The sequence below is a fragment of the Lissotriton helveticus genome, chromosome 1_1, assembly GCF_964261635.1.
Source record: "Lissotriton helveticus chromosome 1_1, aLisHel1.1, whole genome shotgun sequence".
NCBI lineage: Eukaryota > Metazoa > Chordata > Amphibia > Caudata > Salamandridae > Lissotriton > Lissotriton helveticus.
The window spans coordinates 93,824,456-93,850,633 of NC_136057.1; the positions used below are offsets into that span (position 1 = coordinate 93,824,456).

Sequence of the window (26,178 nt, forward strand, 5' to 3'; positions counted from 1 at the left end):
TGAAGATACTGATAGGGAGTTGATGTTCCTGCTATAGTGATGAAAGGAGTTTATATTTTTTATCCTCAAGTGGTTTTTGATTCGTATTTCTTCTCCTAGTTTCTTTTTCCCATGTGCTCAGGTCTTTCAATAATTTTTTGTTGAATCCTAGAAGTTATGTCTCTCAGGATAGTTTATGATCACACTTGGTAACATGTCCTCAACACTGCACACATTTCATGAGAGTCGGACAGGTTTAATTCGCAGTGAAGCAGCCGCTGTGAAGTTCGTTGCTTGGTGAAGGGACGTTAGTGACGTTGAAGAAGCTACATTCTGTTTGGAGACGCTGCGAACGTTAGAGTTTGTCCTTTAACTCAAAGCTCTTCTGACGTTCAGAGGAAAGGGAGGATCTCGCCCCGGAAGGATCGTTAGATGTCATAGGAGGTCTAACTTCAGCTGTAGATTCTAAGATGATGTAAAATATTACATTTCTTTTTTTAAATGAAGGTTTTTTGGCAGTGCTTTGAGAAGGCTTCCATCTTGTATGTGTTATTTGATGCTGCTGAGCACCACCTTTTGTTTACAGCAGTTTCCATATCCTGTACAGCGTCATGGCCCTCGCCTGTGTGTTCTTTGATGGCGTACCAGGCTTGCCTTAAGATTAAAGCTCTTGCTACACACAGTGCAGTGATAAAGCCTCTGTCCTGTGTGTATGCTTTGATGCCGTACAAGGGTCTCCTTCCGAGAAAACCTCTTCTCACACACAGTGCAGTGATAAGGCCTCTCTCCTGTGTGTATGCTTTGATGGCGTACAAGGGCTGTCTTAAGAGTAAAGCCCTTGGAACACACGTTGCAGTGATAAGGCCTCTCTCCTGTGTGTACGCTTTGATGCTGTACAAGGTACGCCTTCCGAGAAAACCTTTTGGAACACACAGTGCAGTGAAAAGGCCTCTCTCCTGTGTGAGTTCTTTGATGTAGTACAAGGTTTGTCTTCTGAGAAAAGGGTTTGGAACACACAGTGCAGTGATAAGGCCTCTCTCCTGTGTGAGTTCTTTGATGCAGTACAAGGTGTGCCTTCCGAGAAAAGGGTTTGGAACACACAGTGCAGTGATAAGGCCTCTCTCCTGTGTGAGTTCTTTGATGCCGTACAAGGGTCACCTTATGAGAAAAGGGTTTGGAACACACAGTGCAGTGATAAGGCTTCTCTCCTGTGTGTACGCTTTGATGTTGTAGAAGATTTCCCTTCTGAGTAAAACTTTTCTCACAGATATTGCAGTGAAAGGGCCGCTCTCCTTTGTGAGTTTTTTCATGTGTTGCCTTATCAGCAAACCTCATTTCATTCTCAGTGTAGGGATACCGATCTGTGTGTGTTTGCTCGTGCAGTAAAAGACGCGCCTTTCCAGTAAATGTCTTCTTACACTCGGCACAGGCATAAGCTCTTAGGCCGGTGCCTATTCTTTTCTGCCTTGCAAGTAGTGTTTTATTGTTAAAATTCTCCCTCCTCTGTATTCCTTGGTGTTTTCTTTCAGTCATTTTATAAGCAAAATTCTTCCTTCCTCCAGAAGCTTTACGTTTCTCTTTCCCATTCATACTTTCTGTCTGCGACTGCTGTGCTGCAGAATGAAATGAACACTGAGAATTATACATGGGCAATATTTCTTGAAAGAAATGCACAGTTATAATATGAGAAAGGTGGACAGTAATATCTAGGAAGGAAGGAAAATGTTACTACCTGTAAACAATCATTTGCTGCTTGTAGGTCTACCGTTCACATGTGGTGATCTCTCATGGGTTGGGTTCTGACTACTAAAAATAATTAATTTAAGATTGAGTTTTGATCTGGAGAACGACTCATAATCCCATACCAGAAAGGCATAATGCATCAGCGCGCAGACTCCAATTAAAATCATTGTGTTGTTTTCTCCATCGGAGTACAACTGCTTACATTGTAAAATGAAAAAAATAAACAGCTTAATCTGAGCAACCTATATACTTTCCAACCATACAGCAAGTGGGTGATGCATGTGAGCCTGCAACATGACAAGCTGACAGTATTTGCAAGAGAGTAACATTTTCCATTTGCAGCAAGCTGTGGCACATCACAGGTTGTGCCATAACTTAAAAGAATCGGTAAGTTCCAGAACGCCGCGGCCAGTCTCATTCTAGGGATACCACGCCACAAACATATGACCCAACACCTATGAAGCCTCCACTTGCTCCCCGTCTAGAAGAGGATCACCTTCAAACTCCTCACCCACACCTACAAACCCCTCAACAACATCGTACCTACATACCTCAATGACCGAGTATGATGTCCACGTACCTAAGAGGAACCTCTGCTCCACAGACCTCGCCCTGGCAGTGGTCTCCTGCATCCACAGAAACAGAACCGGCAGGAGAGCCTTCTCCTACATCGCAGCTAAATCCTGGAACGAGCTCTCGGTCAACATCAGACGCTCCCCGACCCTCCACATATTCAGGAAGGACCTCAAGACCTGGCTTTTCGACTGACCCAGAGCTGCTCCCTCCACCTCCCAGCGCCTTGAGAAGGATGCACAGAACCACATGTTTCTACTTTACAAATATCTACTAGAGGTATGTTGGGTAGAAAAGCCATGGTTGCATCTTTATCACACGTGGACTCAGCCTGTAGTATTTCTATGTGGAGTCTCCGCTAGGCCTGGGCGGTAAATTCAATTCCACTTGCGGCATTTGTGGAATTTGGGTAATTTCGCATTCCTCGGAGAAAGTGGAATTGCCAAAACTTCCGAGATCCGCGGCTTCGCAGAATTGTTTGCTTGTTCACGCTTTCAAAATGTGTGTTTGCAAGATATTCTCCCCCCGAGCATGGAAACAGCGTTCGGGAACAGGGAAAAAGCATTGTGAACAGGCGGAAGAAGCAATTCCACGTGTTCGCAGAAATCTGCGCGCTCACTGAGATTTTTTACGCAGAGCTTTGCGTAACACGACTACGCAAATTCCGCCCACCCCTAGTCTCCGCTCGTGTAGACAACCATATGCTAAACTGTGCCGGTGCAAAAAACAGTCTTATTTTTCATACATTTTCAATTCTGATAATGTAGAGCATGAGTGCATGTTTAAGACTGGATGCATATTTAACTTTGTCTTTGTAAACTTGCAGGAACTGTTCATCTACTTATGGGGCATGTAGTTTGCTAACTGGTTGAGGAAGTGACTGCTACTAGGTAGACAACTATCCACATTAAGGTTTGCAGTGACGTAGTGGCTTAAAAGGTGGACTTGTTACTCTTGATAAGACAACATTAAAATCTTAACTGGATGCCAGGGGTGCTCTGGTGGGATAACCATTCTCAACTCTCCCATGAACATTTTCACAAGAGTTTTTTCAAAAGTATTCAAGTGTTAGTGTAGGCTAGGCCAGCTTCTTTATGTATGTATGCATATGTTATTTCTATACTGCAAACCTAGCCTAAAGCTAGGGACAAAGATGAACATAAATTATTTTCAAAGAGTGGAGTCCTCAACTCTTTCCTAAACGGGAGCAATGTTGGGCGGTCTTGATGGATGCAGGGATGTTGTTCCAGATCATGAGTTCATAGATGGAAAAGGCCTGCTAACTTGTTTTTTTTGTTACAGTTCTAAGTCTGCAGTCCGATGGAGTTCTCCAACCTCACATTTGTTGCACTTGAAAATAAGAGCTGAACTTAAGGACAACGAGAATGATGAACCAGTGATAAGAAAGAGGTAATAGCTACAAAAGAGGACATTTTAAAGGGAAAAGCAAGACTACTGTCCTGGAAGAGTCTTAAACTTTGTAAGATGATACGAATAAGTAAGGAGAGCAGTCAAAATTTGATTGACACAAAGACGACATGAACTTCTGACAGAGGAATCAAGATCAGAAGGTGACTCAGATGACTCTGCTAGCAACTACCTAGAAAAAAACCTACTTGCCAGACAAGGACGGACAATGGAATATCATAAAAAAGGAAAAACAAAAGCAAGAGGCACAAACAGAGGAAGAGAAAGACAGGAAAGAGCAAATGGAAGACAAAAAGATAACACCCCATAGGAAGAGAAAGGTGATAGAGCAAGGCGAGATATGATTATTAAATCATCCCAACATTAACTGACAATGGATGAACTAAATATCCAGAACCGTGGCTTATATTTCTGCCCCAGGAGGGACTTAGATTACAGTTCATGTAGAATTGACATATTTCCGTTTCTAAGATATCAACATAAAATCAGATCCGAGCCAATGAACATGAGAATAGGGGGCCCAATACAGAAAACATGACTTGTGTTCAAGAGACGCTGATACTTCATGACATTGGATGGTCTGGATAATGGAAATATATGTGCAACGAAAGAGCGGGAAGCGTTGCTTGGAAAGAGGGCACAGATAGATCAGGGAAGCCTAACTCGCTTCAAAAAGCAAGCTACATATAACTCCTCCTTTGCTCATGATAATCTGGATGTCCTTAGTGACTTGGTCGCCAAAGACTTGTTCAAATAAATTGTTCACCAGTCAAGGCAAGAAGGGAAGAATCAGATCCGACTTGAGTAATGGACAAAGGGAGGCCATTAACACATTCCGTAATGACAACATAAGTACCAATGTCATACGAAAAGGGGCAAGAATGCGGTTTTAATGATTGTTTCCAATTATGAACAAAAGGCTTTTCAGTAATTATTAAATACGGATTGTTGTGAAATGGGAATGGTAACATTTTCATTTGTGTAAAACACTACCCTCTACTCTACCATGCTTTTACCTTGTAACAAATGTATGCAAGAACAAGGGGGGCGTATAGTGCCCTCCAACAATAGCTCACTGGAAAACACAGCAATAAACTAAAACCATTTAATGCTGATTCTTGTGGATTCTTGTGGAGAGCCTCCCATCACATTGTATAGATAGAGAGAATATATAAGATATAATATATAATATATAAGATATACACAGGATATACACAGGAGACAATCATATTTGACAATTACCTAGGATGTGATCTTGCTAATTATGCATACAACACACGCAAGGTCTTAGAGCCTACGAACACGCTTTTTGCAATAGACCAATATCTCATATTTATTTATTTATTTTATTTTATTTATTTATTAGCATTTATAAAGCGCAGCATATACCCTGGGGTGTCTTGGCGCTGATAAATTTGCTAGCTTGATGACAAGTAAGCTGCCATGCTCAGAACCTCTATTCTATACCGTGATCTTATTTATTAAACAGCCAGGTTTTTAGTTTTTTACGGAATTGGAGCAGTGTGGGACATGCTCTGATTTCCTGGGGTAAAGTATTCCAGAGCTTGGAAGCTGCTACCACAAACCGTCGGTCTCCCCACAACACTGTTCTAGTGCGAGGTATCGTTAGTTGGTTGCTGTTAGTTGAACGCAACTGGCGTATAGGTTGGTAAGGACATAGATGGTCTTGAAGGAACTGCGGGCCCTGTTTATTTAGTGCTTTGTAAACAATGCACTGTGATTTGAATCTGGCTCTATTTTGAATCGTCAGCCAGTGTAGTTTTGAAATGGCATCAGAGAGAGGGGCAAACTTAGGAATTCCCAGAACAAGACGTGCTGCCGCATTCTGTATGGTCTGTAGTTTTTTTATCACTCTAACTTGGGAATTAATAAAAAGCCCATTGCAATAGTCAAGGGATGTCAAGACTAATGAGCTCACCAGAGTTTTGATGGCAGTGGTAGGAAGATAAGGACTTATTTTACGGATCATGCGTAGTTTATAGTGGGCTATTGAGGCCACTTTGTTAGCATGATCCATGAAATTTAGATGGTCATCAAAAAGTATTCCTAAGTTTCTTACTTTTGTAACTGGATTGGGGGGGGCACCAAAAGATTGGGGCCACCACGAGGCAGGCCATTCTGGTGAAAGTTGTCCGAAAATCATTACCTCGGTTTTTTCCGAGTTAAGTTTTAGGCAGTTCACTGCCATCCACTCGCCTATTTCCGTCAAACCTCTCTGGAATCTTTTAGCTACTTCTTCTCCATCACCTCTTATTGCCATCACCAATTGAGTGTCATCCGCGTAGGAAGTTAGGCTCATCCCATGTGCTTTGATGACATTGGCCAGGTCCGACACATAAATATTAAAAAGTGTCGGACTCAGGGATGAGCCTTGAGGTACCCCACACGGTTGTGACAGCTTGGCAGATTGGTAAGGGCCAAGAGTGACGGCCTGCGTTCTCTCAGAGATGGATGCTTGGGACCATGACTTTTGCCAAAATAATAATATTTTCATATTTAAAGATAGATATTACAGACAAATCTCAGGGACAGCAAATGGGCGCCTGTTCTCTCAACTATGCAAATGTATTTGTGGTCTAGTGGAAGGAACAGGTGTGCTGTGTAGTTCCCACTAATCCGTAGGACCAGCACGTTTGTTGGACAACATAAACTTTGGATTAGTGCCTAGACTGGGTCCGGGCACCTCCGCAGGATGAGTTGGCCTAGAGACCAGCTAGCTCACAGTGCCACCATAAGACTCCCTAACCTTACCAGGAAGCCAATGGTTTCTGGCAACCACTGAACGTGACAACCCTGACCCCTCAGGGATCTTGGAAACAGAACAGAACCTTTCGCTCAGTCACTCAAGCTTACTTGCTCTCAGAGAAATATACAGAGAATACACAGTGGGACGTTTTCAATATATTTACTGAACCAACGTTATTCTTGTATAGAATACATAAGCTGCAATAATCTGTAGACCGAAGCAGCTGAAAGTGATTACAAGCACGTAAATAGTAGATATAGTTCTACCATGGTGCTAAAACAGTGTATATATGCAGACATATGAGCAAGGCAGCAAAATAATATAATCCACATTTGTAAAGCGCACAATCACCCGTAAGGGTCTCTAGGCGCTGGGGGCTGTCGGGAAGATTAAGCAAGCTATTAACCAGAGTCACATGGTGCTGGGCTAATCTGCCGCTGGTCCCTGGGATCGAACAGTGATCCCCAGATTCCGGAGGCAGTCGCCCTAGCCACGGCGTACTCCTACTACGCACTCCCTACTCTGCGTGTACCTAGAGTGTGTGTGGGTGTGCAGCCAAGAATCCCCACTAAGGGACATGACAGGAGAGAATGCAGGCCACAAATTGGTTACAAACTGAACACCCCCCATGGAGATGCCAAACCGCTGCATAGTGAAGTCTCAGCCTGCACAGACCCTCGGTGTCAGCTGTAGCGCCACCTCTACTAATCTATTGGGATGCTCATTATTTATAATAGAAAGCATCTTGTGATGTACGTATAGATTAGACAATGTTCTAGATATGTAGATAGCCCTGTCACTCCGTGAATGAAGATAGAGATGACATTTGTACATAGTGCGTCAAGAGGCCTTGTACATGGTGTTCGAGGCATCGTGATAATGTTGTGCGAAGCTAGATGTGTAAACAAAGTAGTTTTAGAGAAACAAATCCAACATTGTCGTGCATGCAAATATGTGCAAAAGGTCACAGCAGAAATGTTACTGTAAAAAATAGGACGATATATGAAATGTGCCACTTCGCTACACGGGCCTAACCCGGGCACATAACGGGTGGTCTGGACATCACGAAATGAAAACATGACAAACCATGCGCTGATTTGGATCGGGGATACAGATGACCTTTCCCTGCTGTGGGACGGAAGTAGGGAAATGTCTAAACGATATATACAGAGACAGACAAAAACTGATCTCAACCGAAAATTCACTCATTAGATCAGAAATAAATCTATAAATTACCTGGCTAAGTCATCCTTATGTGGGACCAAGTTCAGAATATGAACTGATGATCAAACTCTTTTGAATGGTAATAATGTGAACACCAGCAGGCTACTGCCAGGTTGGTGAGGTTAAGTTTGAAACATCATTTTGAGAATGAACACACTGCAGGCGAGAGGATCAAAAATACTGATTGCTTGCCTCGACTGCCCTGAGGGCAGGAAGATGTGGAACATGAGAAAAAAGAGAATGACTGCGAAGATGTGGAATGTATTGCAGCAAGTATTTGTTGGCCGGGTAAAGAGTGTGTGTGTGTGTGTTTGTGGGCAAAAGACATTGGATGAAGATTCTATTTTATTGAAAGTGATTCATTTCATGAGGAAAGAATAGCCAAAAGAAAAGCGATTTGTTGTGTGAACTGCAGACCCATGGCCAAGTTCATACTGTCAGAGGAGAGCCATGAAGGACATTTAGGTGTGATATCCAACAACAAACGACTGACAATGCAATACTGGTCGCCTGCCATGGACAGGGATGTGGAAAAATCCATTAGAGAGTTACCAGCTGTTTGTAAAATGATAAAAGGATGATATACAGTGTTCTGCTTAAGACAGAAGTGGGTTTTCCTGACAGAGTGCGAGCCAATGAATGCAATGATTTTTTAGGTCTGTTTCAGATGCTTGCTGTGCATCAGAAATTTGCCATTGTGCTTGTGGGGTACATGTCAAATTGGTTGAAAGTATGGTTTGTACATGGAAGTGAGGGTTTTCTGTGTGAATTGGTATCGGATAATGGTGTACAGTTTGTCTTGTTCGAGATGAAGCAGTATTTGGATGGAACTGGTATTAAGATAAATGTGCTAGTCGTCATCACCCACAGAGTAATGGCCAAGCAGAGAGGATGAACAGATTGGTCAATCAGGGTTTTTTCATGGCCCTTTTCAAAGTGGAAGATGCTGCAAGGGCTATGCTTTCAGCTTATCGACACTGCACTGCACCATTTTGTGCAGAGAGGCGGACATTTGCATGATTTGGTCCTTGTAATGTGCACTGAAATGTCTAAAGAGGGGCTGAGACACAATAGCTATATAAAGAAGGAAGAAAGATAAATTGGGCTTCAAAAGATACATGTGATATTGTAAAGCTATTATTCGCACAAACATTATCACAGAACCAATAATCTTATGCAATCATAGTACTCTGGAATTACTGAGGGAATCAGATGCCAAATCTCCACAGTAATTCCACATATCTCAGAGAAATCACCATTTACTTCACCCACCCTCCAGCAGAGTTTCTTTAATCGCTGATATTGCGGACTTAAAGGGAGGAAAAAGTGAAGGAAATGTAATAGGAAACATTATGGAGACACAGTTGAGGACTTATAATGGAGCCCATATTAGATAAAATAAACATAAGAAAATATATCTCCCAATCCTGTATACGGTAATACAACTAACCCAGCTTGATATTCAGAACCCCTTGTACTGTGCACCTAACCCTACAGACCACACTTAATCTTGAAACTCCCTTGACCTTGTACGTTGTTCTACATGATGTAGTATGTTATAATACAACTGGCCCTCTCTGACCTGCAGGCCCCCCAGTTCTATGTGCGTGTACCTACACACTTCAGAAAAAAGACCACTTCTTATCGAAGGCTCTGGGTGCCGCGGGTCTTACCCTACCCATTCCACCACTACAGACCTGAATTACAGATCACTTGTCCTCTTCACGCTGCCTTCCTTCCCTTCTAAGCGTCAGACCCTGACTGAACCAGAAATCCTCTTATATTCTGTGCACTCGAACATCACAAAGACCCAGCCCCATCTCTAAAGTGCTTTAGTTTGCACTAGCAACAAAAAAGGGCAATGTTACACTCTGTGAATAACACCTCACTTTCATCTCACACTCAGGGGAAGAGGAGTATTGCGGTGCTTGGATTGAAATCACAGATTCTGCCACATAATTCCTGAGCCCGGAATGGGGCGTATCATGCACAGACCAGAATTCAGGTCATTTTTCATGTGCAGAGTCCCAATTCTTAGCCTATCACATAACGGGAAGGAGAAACTCCTTTGCGAAAATAAAGGAGATACTAGGTACATGACCGCTTCTGGTGTACTCAAGGCCCCCACAAAGATGCCACTCCACAAAACTCAGATTAGGCCCCCTGCAGGTCTTACTAAAAATATTGAAACATCAACTTTGGAAATATTTTATGCTACATTCCCTCAGAACTGTACAAGTTACTCGACATTCTGCATGTTCATTCAGTACGAACAAAATACCTGGGATGGCTTTGGGCAGCAATCCATCTGCGTCTGTATTTCCTCTCTCCAGTGGGTCTCTAGCGATAGCTCCATCAGTATCAGCAGCATTCTGTGGCAGGAAGGATGAGGATTCAGATGGGCCCTGCGCATCTGCACATGTTGGTTGTAGGTCAGACTTCTCATCTTGGTTCTCAGGGCCCAGTGGTTCTTGCTTGTAGTTCTGATCGTAGTCCTCAGCACTCAGTGGTTCTAGCTTATAGCCGCGATCTGGACTGAGTGCCTCAAGGTGCATTGGTTCGGTCTTTAAGTTCTGATGTGGTTCATGTGCTTCAGAGAGCACCTGCAGACATGTGTTGAGCTGCAGACTCTGGTCTTCTTGAAATGCTGGTTGTCTGCAGATGTTGTGCTGTTGACCCTCAAACCACAACAACTCTTGCTTTAGGAGTTCACTTATTCCCTCCCCATCTGGGAGCACTGTTTGGCTGCAGTGGTTTTGATGTGGCTCAAGTCCCTCATGAAGCAGTGGCTGCAGGCAGACGTTCTGTTGTGCGCCCCAACTATCTACATACAATGGTTCTTTCTTCAACTGTTCAACTGGGAAAACTAGTTGTATGCACTGGTCCCGCTGTGGTTCCTGCCCATCATCAAACACTGGTGGAAGACGAAGGCTTGGCTCACCTGGGATGACTTGAACATCTGGAGGAGGGTACCTGGAGACAGTACCGTCCTGCCGTGGTCCAGGGCCAGCCGGAGACAGAGGTTGGGGGCACTGGCTCTGCTGTGGTTCATGCCCATGAGGAGACGTAGGTTGAAGACACTGATTCGGCTGTGGATCACGACCAGGTGAAGATGTCGATTGAAGGCATGGGCTCACCTCCTTGGCCCTGACTGAAAGATTAATCGGAGGGGTCCTGCTGAGAGGATAATCTCTAACCACCACCGGACTGACCATCTCCAAAGACACTGCCCCATTTACAAGGTAATCCAGACCCTTTGCTATCCAGATTTGCTCCATGAGCCCAGCGACTCTTGACGGCATGTCCTCTAGGGTATTCTGCAAGTTATCCAGTTTGGCTTCCAACTGCTCCAACATAGATAAAAGGATCATGTTAGGTACGTTCCTCGATAGCGGTTCCATCTCACAGTCCCTCTGAGCATCAGTTTGGGATCTTGAAGAAGGCACATTATGGATAGGAGAAGATGGGAGTGTGGATTTTACGGCTTCAGGTGAACACTGCACTTCTCCTTTTCGTCTTGGAACCTGCCTTTTCTCCATTCTGGAATTCTGATGTTCACGTCCTCAAGTGTCTGTGAAGGGAAGAAAATAGAAAAGACAACACATTTTCACAGGACAATTAGGTCAAAATACTCCTTCCTGTCTCACCACACGTTGTTTAAGCTTTAAAAAAAAATTATTCAGTCCAGCTAATGGATCGAAAGAACTAAATTGTCTCAAGAGCTGGAGAGAATCTACTCTGCTCAAGGTCAGGCTGTCCTCAAGGACATCAGGAGTTACCCTGCTACTCATCTAAACCCCGCTCAGTGCTGTCCTTACGTGATATGGTGAGATTTCATGCAGGTCCGCTCTGCCCTGCCAGAGAGGACTCCCTATCCAGAGTTGATCTGTTAAGCTTCAAAATGTATCAGTATGACCTCATCAAACCTAACCCTATAATTTAACGGACTTATTATGTTTTTGTAATTCTTTATTTTTTTTAATTAAAATTTGGCAAGCATTACCATAACAGATATTCTCTATGAAATTGAGCATTGAGGAATAATAGATTTTAAGTCCCAGATAAAAATACAAATGTGCTGGTCAGAAGCTACCTAGGCCACGTATTCTCTGCTAATGGGGTCTGCCCCAAAGATGAATCAATTAAAGCGACACAGGAAATACCTAGACCCATTAAGAAAGAAGAGGCACTCACGTTTTTGGTGAGAAACATTCTATTCTCAGTTTGTACCTAATTTTCTTGTGCCATGTGAGACCTGCTGAGGAAGGGTGCAGACTACGTGTGGAGTAGGGAATACGAGAAGAATTTGAAGATGTTAAGGAGAGTCTTGTGAATGCTCACAGTCTGCATAGTTTTGCCCCATTGCGTTGTTACGGCGCCAGAGACAAGGGCCCAGGAGTGGAACTGAAACAGCGGCATGATCGGAAAGAAAGTCATTATTGCCTTTGCATCTAGGGCTTTGCCGGAGGCTGAATGTAGACATTCCACTACTGAGAAGAAGGCCTTGGCCATGTTTTCGGCTCTCAAAATAAACATTCTTGTGGAGTATAGGAAACTGTAAGTAGAGGATGTTCGACCAGTCCAAACTGGACCCAATCTATGCTGCTGCTACATGGCGCCTGCTTTCTAGTGTCAAATAAGAGGCAATCTCTTTCTGGCGTTTAATATGATGCATGCACAATGACAACTCACAGACCTTGCCAGACTGAGAAAGCACTGTTGATTTTTACTTTCAAGCTCTACACATTTTGAGCAAAGAGTGGAAGAGTGCCCATCTCCGAAGGCTAGTAGGCATCAAGCCATTAGTCATTATGACAATTAATAAGCAGAACGTTTGTCTTCTCAGCGTTTCACTTTAATTTATTGCAACCCAGCAACTGACATAGGACAGGCAAGGTTTGGTGGAATGTGAGGAGAGGGGAGAGTTAACTGTCTAAACACAGCCAGATCTGGGTGTCGTCAGAATACATAAATGCTCTAACACCTTTCTCAAGTAAAGCTTCAGCAAGTGGGATTACATAACTGGTGAACAAATGGACCGAGATTGAGGACCCACGAGTCACTCTGAAATTGCATGCAATGTGTTGGACGAAAAGTTGCCCAATCTGGCGATACATGTTCAGCCTGTAAAGAATGATATGAACCTCTTTAGGGCCTAGCACCCGATGCCCAAAGCCTCAACATGATTCACCAAGATGGAGTACTCAACTGTGGGACGACAGCAGAGAGATCTAATGAGAACAAAGCATTGGCTCCTGCTCCCATTTCAACTCATCCATAATCGGTAGAGGCACTGTCTTTGTATTGTGTGATGGCCAAAATCATGCCCTAGTGTCCTTGAGAAAGTGGTTTTGCTACAAACCTTTACACCAGCTAAGAGCAAAAGAAAGTAACGATATTGGTAATAACTTTTTTTAAACCAAGGAATCTTTTCCTGGCTTCCAGAACAAGGGATTCGCTGTGGTGTCTTTAAGAGCGGCAGGAACCATACCATTAACAACTAAGTGGGGAGTAATGGCAGAGGTACTGGTCCAACTGAGAGATTCAGATGTTTGAAATTTGTTACAGGATTGACGTTGTTCAGCTAACCAGATCTAGCCACCCCAAAAGGAAGTTGCCGAAGTCTCAGGGTATAAAGTGGAGAGCTCCCTGTGTCAAATAATACTAGGTGCTGAAGTGGTCTCTACCAGGGAAAGGTACGTGAATCAATCTCCCCATTAAGGTTTTAATTTTGTTGTGTCGCACAGTTGGTGCAACAGTGTGAGAGTGAATTATAAATTGAAAGTTTCTGTGAAGCCGACATACAGTTCAGTTCAGTTCAGTTCTTATTTATATCGGTGGTTAAAAACCATCATAAAAAAAATACATAATGCATTACAAATTCACATATGATAATTTTGCATTAACACTCTGAACATTATAGTATTAAAAACATATGTTAAAAAATGTCCTTGTTTGCAAACATTAAACGGGAGAAGGGAGCTGCTAGTTCATTTCATCCTACATTAGCCCCTGGTATTTCTTAATCTGACCATAATTTAAAAAAAACTCAAAATAGAACACAGAGTGCGCATCTCGGTTTCTCTTTGCAAGAATAGTAAGGCAGTTTTAGCATGGAAATTTTTTGCTCCTTTAAAATGTCCACCAAAAACCTTCGACGCGGAATTTCATAAAAAGAACATAATAATACAAAATGAAGGGTGTCCTGTGGAGACCTATTGTCGCAGCCGCAGGCACCCTTCTGCTCAACTGTTAACGTAAAACCAGACGGGTAAGCTAATAAGTTATGTAACAGATTGAGCCTAAAAGGAGTCATTAAAAACCTCTCATGTTGACTGTACATTAAAAAGAGATACGGTTCCATGCCTATTTCATTACTCACAAGTGAGTGTGCTACTACAGATGATTTATTAGAGTCAAATTGATTCCTCCTGACCTCATATTTTTCCAATAACTGCTTCCGGACACGATTTTTACAAGAGCTGTCAATATTTGAGGGGTCGGTAAACAACATTTTCTGATCAATAGACTCTAGGGTGTCTTTGATGTATTTTAACCAAGGGATTTGCTGCCATCTGTCTCTCAGAAGACAATCAGCAATAATCTGTCTGGATAATTCAGCGTTTGGATTTAGCCAAATTCGAAACCAGGTCAGAATTGGTCTCACTTTGATGAGGTCCGAAATATATGGGATGCCAAGCTCCTTGTGTGTAATTGCAGCCGGGATGCTCTGAGGTAACCTTAAAAGTTTCTTTAAAAATGTATCCTCCTCTACTTGTATCTGATGTGCATCCCTGAAACCCCACACCTCCGCCCCATAAATAGCTTTAGAGGTACTGACCGCTCTATACAATGTCATTACTTGCTCAGGGGACCAGCGACCCATCCTTCTCGCAAAGTTTAATAAGGCACCGTTCGCTGAAACAAGTTTCCTGGCCCTTTCCTCAAGCAACGTGGCAAACCTAATCTTTCCATCGAACAAGAGACCCAAATATGGGAAAGTATTTACAGTGTCCAAGGCGTAAGTTCCTATTTTGAACGCAAATCTCTTGCGAGGTTTATTCCCTGCCAGCATAATAAAAGACTTGGTCATGGTAACAGAGAGATCTAGATCCTTCATGAACCTCGCAAAGCCACTGATTAGCTGCTGGAGACCCACTGCTGTTCGAGTGAGAAGGACCGCGTCATCCGCGTACAAGACTACCGGTATATGACGCGATCCCACCCTCGGGCAGTCAGTCCCCAGTTTCAGCAGCGCATTCCCCAGGTCATTTATGTAAAGAGAAAAAAGGAATGGAGCCAGGATACACCCCTGCCTCACCCTGCTAGTGCACGGGAAGGGATCTGTACTCACCCCCCCCCCGAGCTATAGCGGACCTTGGCAGTGGTGTTCCAGTGAAGTTCCTTAAGTATATTAATCAGGTCTGGGTCAATTCCTAGTCTAAACATAAGTGCCCAGAGTTTAGTTATATTAACATTATCGAATGCTGCTGCGAGGTCCATGAAACCCATATACATTGTTAATGTTATTGTTAATGTAATTGGGATTTATATAGCGCTCGGCTGCCCCTTTATCTGCTTTAGTGTATTTGGCCACTAGAAGGTATAAATTTAAACATTGGTCACTAGTTGACTTGCCTGTTCGGAACCCATACTGGGTATCCGCCAGGGTATTGTGTGCTTCAGTCCAATCTATCAGACGGTTAAGAATTACCTTGCCTAAAAGTTTAGCTGAAACATAAATCAGCGAGATTGGCCTGTAACACTGTGGATTGTCCCTACAGCCTTTCTTATATATGGGAACAATCACTGCAGTTGACCAAGATCGTGGAAGACCAGATCTGATCGCAGCATTAAGTACTCTGGTCATAATCGGTGCCCATAAGTCGGTGTTACTCAAAAATAGATCTGGGGGTGTGCCGTCCGGGCCTGGCGCCTTGTTCCGCGTCAGCCCTAGCACTGCCTTTAAGACTTCCGGCAGAGCGAATTCTAACTCAGTTGCTCTGGGGCCCTCCCAGGTTCCAACCCCGCTAACTACCTCCAGTTGATTATATAGACTTTTGAAATGATTAGTCCATTGATCTGGGAGTATGTTAGTACTAATAACTGGGGAACTTGAGTCTTGAAAGCAGGGTCTGTTTATAATTCTCCAAAATTGGGCATAGTCCCTATTTTCTCCTGCTTCTCTGAGGTCTGCCCAGACTTCCTTTTGGAGTGTATTCTTCCTTCTCTTAACCTGCATTTTATAATTCTTTCTGCATTGGATGATTTTATTCCTATTTCTTGGGGACTTCTTTAAGCACTGCTTTAATAGTCTCAATGCCCGTGAGCAATTCGAATCGAACCATCTTGGGGAAGATATTTCTTTAGTAGGCCTCTTCGTTTTTAATAAATCGTCCACTATTTTGGTTAAGGATTCAAATGCCTGAACCACTTCTCTGCCCTCTGTTGCCAGGTCTAAGCAACTCTCTATAAAAACTTTCCCGCTGCCCACTAAGGAACTATAGAAATCTTGTGGGTTGATCATTGCCCATCTTAAGCGCCTCCCTTGGTCCGTTGGTTGGATTACAATATCCCCCCTTGGATTTTTTTCTGGCAGGTCATTGTATTTAATTTCAAGACAAAGGGGATTGTGGTCGCTAAAGGGGCTCCACTCCGTACTTACATTTAAAATCTGCTCTTTGGCAAAGGCAGAGATTACTATAAAGTCTATTATAGACGCACAGCCTCTTCCCTTGAATGTGGGTGTGAGAGTCTCCACTGCTTTCGTTGGGGACAGGTCCACTGTGTGGGTAAGGGCAAAGCTATCTAACAGCTTCATCAGCAAAGTCCCCTCTCTCTTATGATCAAAATGAGGTCCCTTTTCTACAGGGCAAGAAGACCAGTCAGGAGAAATAGGGGATAACTTTGAACACAAATGACAGTTAAAATCCCCCATTAGTAGATCAATCGGTTCAGACCCCCACTGCCTTTGGTCAGTTTCCTCATTTAGCCTACTCTCAAGCTCTAGTAGTATAGGGAAGTTTCCATCAGTTGGGCCTGGGTTATAGAAATTTAAAATTAAAAATCTCTGCCCTTGACCCTGGAATGTCACTGCTTGAATATTATCTGACGCCCAGTCTAGTTGTAACCAAGTGCCCTTTAGGTCTAAATCCACATAAATTACTAGACCTCCTTTCGCCCTCCCAGATCTAACTTCTTGGGCTGGTCTGAAAAAACATTTATAGCCATCCAGTTGGCAGAGATCAGAATCTCGCGCCCAGGTTTCTTGTAAGGCTATAATATGAAAGCCCCTTATGTATTCTTTCCACTCCTTATTATTAAATTTACCCCCCAGGCGTGCTACATTCCAAGACAGAAAGGCTAGTCCTGCACTATTAGCTTTCCTTCCCTCTGTGGTTAGAATTCTTCAGGATGTAATTCACCAGTCTGGTGTCTCTGAAATTTGCTATAATGCAATCCCCCCTTATATCCTTTTGCCTCTCTCCAAGCCAATTAACTCTCCTTACATGGAGTATCTCCCCCCTTTCCCCATTATCATTATTTAATGGTCTATGTATGTTCAGCCACTTGGAGATTTCCGCATGTAATTGGGGAAGCGATTCTTTGTCAGAGGCCCGGAGTTCTGGAACCCCCGCGAATACTATTACAAAAGGGCTTGCTTCTGTGGGTAGATTTATGGGCGGGGGGGGACTATCTGCGAGATAGAAAGGATCAAAATCCAAGTAGGATGAGCTAAGGGGACCATTTCTTGAATGATGGTCTTCCTGACCCCTATGTATTAGCGGTTGTAGGGGGATTTTCTCAATGTTCATAGTGCTCGTCTTGTAGTTTGATCCCCCTCTCTGCTCTAGATTGGAACCCCCTCTCTGCTCTTGAGAAGCTTTTGGGGCGTCATGTATCTGGGCGATCGCGTGTTGGATGTTACTGACACAGTTGTTATTTGTCAATGTATTATTGTTAGTGGCCACATTGGTGAGTTGATGTAAGTTCTAATGTCTTACTTTGTTTGGTCAGTTCACTCGCTATTTTGTCCACCATACTTATGATAGGTTTCAATTGAGCAATTATAAAAGTTTCCAAGTGTCTTTTAAAGTCTCCCAAAACTTCCTCAATCCATCCTGGTGGATTTGTAGATGTATGCACCCTCTCATCTATCAGGATGACCTCTTGGTTATTTTTAGCTCGGCCAATTCCTGTGGGTGGCTTATTTTGTCCCTGTTGTCCCTTAGTCCTCCCCCGTCGTTTTGATTTTCTCTGGGGAGTTGGTTCGCTATGCCCTGAGGTTTCTAGCCCCGAGGAAAGAGGGGGTTGGGCACAGGGAACAGCCTCTGTTAGGTTATTCGGTGAAGCGACATTCCCAGTCATATTTAGGCTGTCAGCTAGGGTGAGATCTTGGGACACTATTGGCGTATCTACTATAGGGTTGGGTGAAGCAGATCGGCTTCTCTCCATGCGGTCTATTTCCCCAGAGACCTTCTTCAACTTCAAGTTGATTACAGTCGGTTTTTTCACTTTATTCGGGGCTAGATCATTTGATTTAACCTGAGTTCGTTTAGGGGTTTCAGCTTGGAGAACTTTGCTCATAGCCGAGCGTGTTTTAGGGTGATTAGCCATAATGTATGATATTGTGGGCTAAGTCTTCTCCTCTTCTCCACCCCGAGAAACTGACCAAGGGTCCTTCTATTAAATGGCTAGATGTCTCGGTACTCTCTATATCTATATAAGTTGGACCCCTAACCCCCCTCTTACTAGAGCGACAGCAAGATAACACAGGATCAATTAATGTCTTACAGCCCAGCGGCCAGTCCAAGTCCCAAATAAACAGTACCTGTCACAGAAAGTCACAGAAAGTCCAAGCCAAGGGGGGGCCCGTCCTGTCCCGGATCGTCCCCGGACGGCCACAGACCTCTGCCCGGGCTCAGCCCGGCGTCGCGCGCGCGCGTCCCGCGGGATGAGGGACTGGCGCTGCCTTTATGCGCCTCCTGGCGCTGTTGAGGGCGTCAGCTGGTGGTGGGAGGGGCCCGGCGGAGTCAAGCCCGGCCGGGAAACAGGCGGAGCAAGGCCCGGCCCTTTCTGCTGGTGCTGCGGCGGCGCTGAGCCCGGCCGTGAAGTTAGCAGAACCGTTGAAAACAACCCCCCATACAGACATACAAAGGGACACAGATGAGTTGGAAAACTAGATGAAATCATTGTAGGAGGTGACAAACAAACAGATTCTCTGAGCTAGAGCAATAACCCCGCCATATAACTTAGTTGGGGAAAATAAATATAATATTTCAGTAAAGGAGGAGGACTTAGAGAAGAGGTCCTGAAGGAATAATATCAGGATCGAGGAGTATATATGCGCAAAGCAGAGGAAGACAAGTAAACATGTTAGAGAAATGTTGCATACAATCCTCGACCAGAGATTAAAAGGCTTGGGAATGACGAGGCTATGACACTATGAACGTTTGGAGACAGCTGCTTATCACCTCCCCTCCCTCCCTGGACTCACCTCCTCTCTACACCCCTGGACTCACCTCCTCTCTACACCCCTGGACTCCCCTCCCCCTCCCCCCTGTACTCACCCCCTCCCCTCCCCCCTGGACTCACCTCCCCTCTACACCCCTGGACTCACCTCCCCTTTCACCCCTGGACTCACCTCCCCTCTTCACCCCTGGACTCACCTCCCCTCTTCACCCCTGGACTCACCTCCCCTCTTCACCCCTGGACTCACCTCCCCTCCCCCCCTTGACTCACCTCCTCTCTACATCCCTGGACTTACCTCCTCTCTTCACCCCTGGACTCACCTCCTCTCTACACTCCTGGACTCTCCTCCCCTTTCCACCCCCTGGACTCACCTCCTCGCTACACCCCTGGACTCACCTCCCCCTCCCCCCTGGACTCACCTCCTCTCTATACCCCTGGACTCACCTCCCCTCTACACCCCTGGACTCACCTCCCCTCTACACCCCTGGACTCACCTCCTCTCTCCCCCCTGGACTCACCTCCCCTCTATGCCCCTGGGCTCACCTCCTCTCTACACCCCTGGACTCACCTCCACCTCCCCCCTGTACTCACCCCCCCCTGGACTCACCTCCCATCTTTACCCCTGGACTCACCTCCCCTCTTCACCCCTGGACTCACCTCCCCTCGCCCCCAGGACTCACCTCCCCTCTACACCCCTGGACTCACCTCCTCTCTTTACCCCTGGACTCACCTCCTCTCTACACCCCTGGACTCACCTCCTCTCTACACCCCTGGACTCACCTCCCATCTACACCCCTGGACTCACCTCTTCTCTACAACCCTGGACTCACCTCCCCTCTACACCCCCGGACTCACCTCCTCTCTACACCGCCGGACTCACCTCCTCTCTACACCCCTGGACTCACCTTCTCTCTACACCCCTGGACTCACCTCCTCTCTACACCCCTGGACTCACCTGCTCTCTACACCCCTGGACTCACCTCCCCTCCACACCCCTGGACTCACCTCCCCTCTACACCCCTGGACTCACCTCTTCTCTACAACCCTGGACTGACCTCTTCTCTACAACCCTGGACTCACTTCCCCTCTACACCCCCGGACTCACCTCCCCTCTACACCCCTGGAGTCACCTCCGCTCTACATCCCTGAACTCACCTCCCCTCTCCCCCTGGACTCACCTCCCCTCTACACCCCTGGACTCTCCTCCCCTCTACACCCTTGGACTCACCTCCTCTCTACACCCCTGGACTCACCTCTTCTCTACAACCCTGGACTGACCTCTTCTCTACAACCCTGGACTCACTTCCCCTCTACACCCCCGTACTCACCTCCCCCCCTGGACTCACCTCCCCTCTACACCCCTGGACTCATGTCCCATCTATAGTTAAACATGCAAGTACATTTTTTAAGTGGTGGATATGTTAGTCAGTTATCTGGATTCGGAAGGATAGTAGAAGGATAGAGGAGGAAAAAAGGTTTGTGTTTATATAGTTCTTGTTACCCCTGATGGGGTGTTGAAGCACGCTACTCCGGAAGCCCATAAAGGACTAGTGGTGAATTAATATGGTGAAATGTGAAAGTAATCTGAGTGGTGGATATTAGTCAGTTATTTGGAGTGAGGGGAAGAAAGGTTTGCATTCATATAGCACTTGTTACCCCTGATGGGTTTAACGCATTAGAGCCAGAACCATAACTGAACTTTTAACTGTGTCCCTGGGGACTCACATTGATACTAGACAAGGTGTGTCTTGGCTGTACAGCACTTCACAATGTACGCGAGTGTGGGTGTGGTCTTGGGTCCTCCCCCAATGATTAGCATTGTGCTGCTCTGATGTCAGCGTGCTCATTTGTCACCGGACTGTCTGGCCACTGTGATAGGCGCACACCACGTCCTCATCGTGGTCGGCGCACGTCCAAGCCAGAAAAAAGAGCACACAAGCTTAATAGCAGCCCAAAAATGTGCCCCCCGCCAGGCATGGGGTTTACCCGCAAAATTGGAAAAAATGTCGCCCAATCTGGCAACACTATCTGTAACTCTTGAATAGATTCACTTCCAGGTGACCGGAGGCAGCTCCGCGCGGAGGATGTTTAAAGCCTCTTTGTTTTCTGAAAGTAACATTACACCGACACAGTCCTTCTTCCGGGTCAATCGCGGCAGAGTCAGCACCAGCAGCGGAAGCCGGAGGGAGCATTAGTCTCAGGACAACATTACCCCGCCCCCTCCCTCTCACAATGTCTGCTTCCGGGTCAGCGGTGGCAGAGTCTCCTCTAGTGCCGGATCCTGCTGAGCTCCTCAGGCCTGCAGGTAGAACAGTGTCCGGGTCAGCGGGGGTAGAGTCATCACCAGCAGTGGAGCCCAGCCTCGCCCCCTCTCTTCCTGTGAGCCCTGGCTGCAGGCACCCTCGCTTTCAGCCGAGGTAAGTGAGCCTCTCACAACCATCTGCAACCTAAGGAGTGTGAATGCAGCTTGGGGTGTACTGACCTCACACCATCATCAGAGGGTGCAGGGGAAAGGTGTACTGACCTCACACCATCATCAGGGGATGCAGGTGTACTGACCTCACACCATCATCAGGGGGTGCAGGGGGAAGGTGTACTGACCTCACACCATCATCAGGGGGTGCAGGTGTACTAACCTCACACCATCATCAGGGGGTGCAGGGGGAAGGTGTACTGACCTCACACCATCATCAGGGGGTGCAGGTGTACTGACCTCACACCATCATCAGGGGGTGCAGGTGTACTGACCTCACACCATCATCAGGGGGTGCCGGGGGCAGGTTTACTGAACTTGCAGAATATAAAAGGCAAAACTGCACATGCAAAGCTCTTTTAATAGGCAAATAATAAAAATAGTTTTTAGATGTATCCCTGCACTCTTCTCTGTTTCCACACAGGACTGCATCCTTCCTGTGCAGAAACAGGCCTGGTTATGGGACTCTGCATGAGACAAGGAGGCCAGTAGCTCCCGTCCTTCCTTGTTCGTCGCTATTCCTGGCTGAGGAACTGGAAATAGCGCTATTCATGGTAGGAATTACTGGCAGGAATCACACGTAATAGTCAATGCAAGTGATGTGGTGTTCATTGAGAATAGAAGACATGTGCAGTCCAGAGAGGAACTGTGTTTCCAGTTGCACAGTTACATTGGGTAAGATGCAGTCATCTCCAGTTTCTGATAGAAAAATCCTAGTCTGAATTCAGCCTCAATAGTAGGGCCGACCAGGGATGTTGTTGCCACTGCAGGGTTCTCCAGGAGTGCACACCACCTCATGGTAGATAGATACACAAAGTGATTGGTTATGTGTCACTTGTGAGTTCAACCTCCCAACCTCTAGCTCAGTAAAGATAGTTAATTGTATTATGGGTAGACAAAAGTAGCCATGATCTCCCTACAGCAGCACCTTCGGGTAAAGTCCGCGCTTTATAAAAATGCATTAAATAAAATAAGTAAATAAAATATAAACTAACTGTGTAAAATGTCATCGCATCATCACACGTAACATACTGAGTTGGGGTTTGCACACCCGTAGTGTGACTGACGGATTGTGGTTCTAACCATAACTTGCAAATTTCAGGACTTTGTTCGGCTTTAAGTCTTAACCATATATACATTTTACCCTTGTTTTTAAGTGAATGTCTGATTTTTTTTAAAGACTCATTCAGGTGTTTTAACAGAGCCAACTATAACTTCACTCTAACCATATTCAGTGGAAATATATTAGATATAAAGTACCCCCTGCTGCACCTTCTAAGTATATTGCAAGTCAACAAGGTGTTCCATAACCATGTAGAGGAACGAGGAAGGCAGAGTTCCTTTATAAGGTTAGGGAACTCTGAGGTGACTTGCAATAATCTTATTATATGCACTAGGTGGTACTTTATCCCGTATAATACATGGTCACACCATCACCTTTCCCACAAACCCATAGCTGTCAAGGTTTCAGATTGCTATGTGTGACATTTTGATAATTTCAGTCTAATTACGAGTGACATTTCAATGGCTATGAGTGACACTTTCTCACAAGCAAAATCAAGCAATGAAGACAAGGGAAACATATATATATATATATATATATATATATATATATATATATATATATATATATATATATATATATATATATATATATATATATATATATATATATATATATATATATATATATATATATATATATATATATATATATATATATATATATATATATCGGAAATGACACCTCTGTATGAACTGATCAAACTGTGCTGAGAAGCCCAAGCACCAAACAACTCAAAGAGTGTATTCACCTCCTGTACCAAGTGAAACTCAAAGAAAGCCATCTTCTGACACAAATGTCACCTCATTAGGAGGGTTTGTGTAGTATGTATTTGTTATGACAGAAAAGAGAGCCTGGCCTTTCTTATACATCTGCAGAGGCACCACTACAGTGGAAACAGAGTGCAGTTGTAAGGAGCCAAAGTAAAATTACATACCCAAAGCATTAGGACTAAAAGATATTACCTTGAAATAAATGCTTGTAAATATTTATTTTTTTCGAAAATAATGCATCTTTTAAACAAATAGGTAAAAACAACGATAATTCTAAATATGTTTTGCCGTATTGTCAGTTGAATTTACCTTACTTTTCATCTCCTTCACTGTGGGAAACTCACGATCAGTTTCTCTTCCGGGTCACCCGGGGCAGAAGCAGCGGAGCCGATGGACTCTCCCCAGGCCTGAGGGGGGAAAAGTGTCCGGGTCACGGGGGCAGCGTCAGCAGCGGAGGCGGAATGAAGCCTCCTCTCAAGATACCATAAGCCCCGCCCCCTCCCTCTCAGTAATGTCTGCTTCCGGGTTAGCGGCGGCAGAGTCAGTGTCAGTACCGGATGTTGACGAGCTCTCCTCAGGCCTGCGAGTGTGATAATGTCCGGGTCACGGGGGGCAGAGTCAGCAGCAGCAGCGAGCCCCAGTCTCCTGCAGATGAGAGGAGCCCTGAGGGTCTGTCTGTCTGTCCAGAGGAAGGAGGAGCCCTGAGGGTCTGTCTAGGGGAAGGAGGAGCCTGAGGGTCTCTCTGTCTGTCTGTCCAGTGGAAGGAGGAGCCCTGAGGGTCTGTCTGTCTGTCCAGTGGAAGGAGGAGCCCTGAGGGTCTGTCTGTCCAGTGGAAGGAGGATCCTGGCTGCAGTTACCTTCAGTTTCAATCGTAGACACATCAGGGGTATGTGAGCCTCTCACAACCATCGGCAACCTAAGAGGTGTGAATACAGCCCGGGGGAGTACTGACCTCACACCATCATCAGGGGGGAGGGGGGAAGGTGTACTGACCTCACACCATCATCAGGGGTGCAGGGGGAAGGTGTACTGACCTCACACCATCATCAGGGGTGCAGGGAGCAGGTGTACTCACCTCACACCATCATCAGGGGGAGGGGTGCAGGTGTACTGACCTCACACCATCATCAGGGGTGCAGGGGGCAGGTGTACTGACCTCACACCATCATCAGGAGTGCAGGGGGAAGGCGTACTGACCTCACAACATCATCAGGAGTGCAGGGGGCAGGTGTACTGACCTCACACCATCATCAGGGGGGGGGGAGGTGTACTGACCTCACACCATCATCAGGAGTGCAGCCTGGGGAGTACTGACCTCACACCATCATCAGGAGTGCAGGGGGCAGGTGTACTGACCTCACACCATCATCAGGGGGTAGGTGTACTGACCTCACACCATCATCAAGGGGCGCAGGGGGCAGGTGTACTGACCTCACACCATCATCAGGGGGTGCAGGGGGCTGGTGTACTGACCTCACACTGTCGCAGGGTTTCTGTACTCACACAGAACTGTGCACAGAGGAGTGGAACCTCGGCAAATTAGGGTGTCCCAAAACTTACCTTAGCAACCAACTCACCCCTTACCAAGCTAGCTACAGTGTCTCATTGGACATATCAAACTCCCAATGTTTAGACAAACCAGAACATGAACTTACAGTACCTCAGGGTACGTGGAACTCATGAACACTCTTTCGTTATATTATCATTACAAACCAGAACATGGAGTAAAGAAGACACATGTGCATTTGAAATGTTTATTTACTAATGCCGTCTTCTCAGGCGCAGTATCTTAGATAATACAAGTATACTTATTATCAGTAGCAAAATTATCAGCATAGTTACTAAGACATAAAAAGCGAATGGTGACAGCATGTTAACATGCTGTAATGAATAAGAGTTAACAACACTTATATCTCACCCTCCCTAACACATATATTATATTATTAGCTAAGAAGGTCTCTTTGGGTTGTTTTAGGGCGGGCCCATACCTTAGTGTCCTAGCATGAAGGAATCACATCAGCATACACCAGCTCTCTCTGCATGTGCACCGCATCAAGTGTGTTAACAATTCTCGTGCAAAGCAATATCAATCCCACCTCAAGCCCAAGTTGGCAAAGGCTGCACTTGTGTTATGACTATGAAGGCGTGGAGATCAGACCTCATAACAATTCCATATCGTGTTGCTCCTGAAACTTCAGCACTCTCCGTGCAGACATGGTTTATTAAACAAAGCTGATATCAGAGCAATAACATATTATTCTCACATACACCACGGCAAACCACTAGGTTGAAAGCTAAGTCAACAATTAAGGGTCGTGTGCAGAAGTTGCAAGAAAGGAAAAATGGCGTTTAAATCTCAAATGTACCTATGCTAACTTAACACGATATAAGGATATATAGGAGCTATATAACACCCCCCCATGATCCGAGAACGGACCAAATAAGATAACAGAAGTGCCATCACATGAGAGCAGAACTCAATAATAAACGAGCATGAATAAAAATCAACTTTAAAAAGTAATGCTAAAAAATAGCCCAAAAGTATAATGTGGCTCAAGCCAATAGGCAATCAAAAAATAAAATGTCTTGACCAAAAGTCAATAGAATCAATGAAATGCTATTAATCAGCATGTCAATTCGAGGCAATGTTTATGATAAAACTGTATAAGAAAAGTAAGCCGCA

General features: G+C 45.1%; 1 protein-coding gene across 2 annotated transcripts; it reads right to left on the bottom strand.

The window, feature by feature from the left end:
• Positions 1 to 581: 581 nt before the first annotated feature.
• On the bottom strand, positions 582 to 23,932 carry LOC144755688 (uncharacterized). Of its 2 annotated transcripts, none has more exons than XM_078644901.1 (3): positions 23,805 to 23,932; positions 9,996 to 11,285; positions 582 to 1,592 (listed from the first exon to the last, which is right to left on the bottom strand). In XM_078644901.1, the coding sequence occupies exons 2-3, from the start codon at positions 11,251 to 11,253 to the stop codon at positions 589 to 591; spliced, it is 2,262 nt and encodes a 753-aa protein (XP_078501027.1). In that variant the 5' UTR covers positions 11,254 to 11,285; positions 23,805 to 23,932; the 3' UTR covers positions 582 to 588. The 2 variants fall into 2 exon arrangements, with proteins under 2 accessions (XP_078501027.1, XP_078501109.1); XM_078644983.1 differs by having other exon boundaries at positions 23,810 to 23,925.
• Positions 23,933 to 26,178: the final 2,246 nt, after the last annotated feature.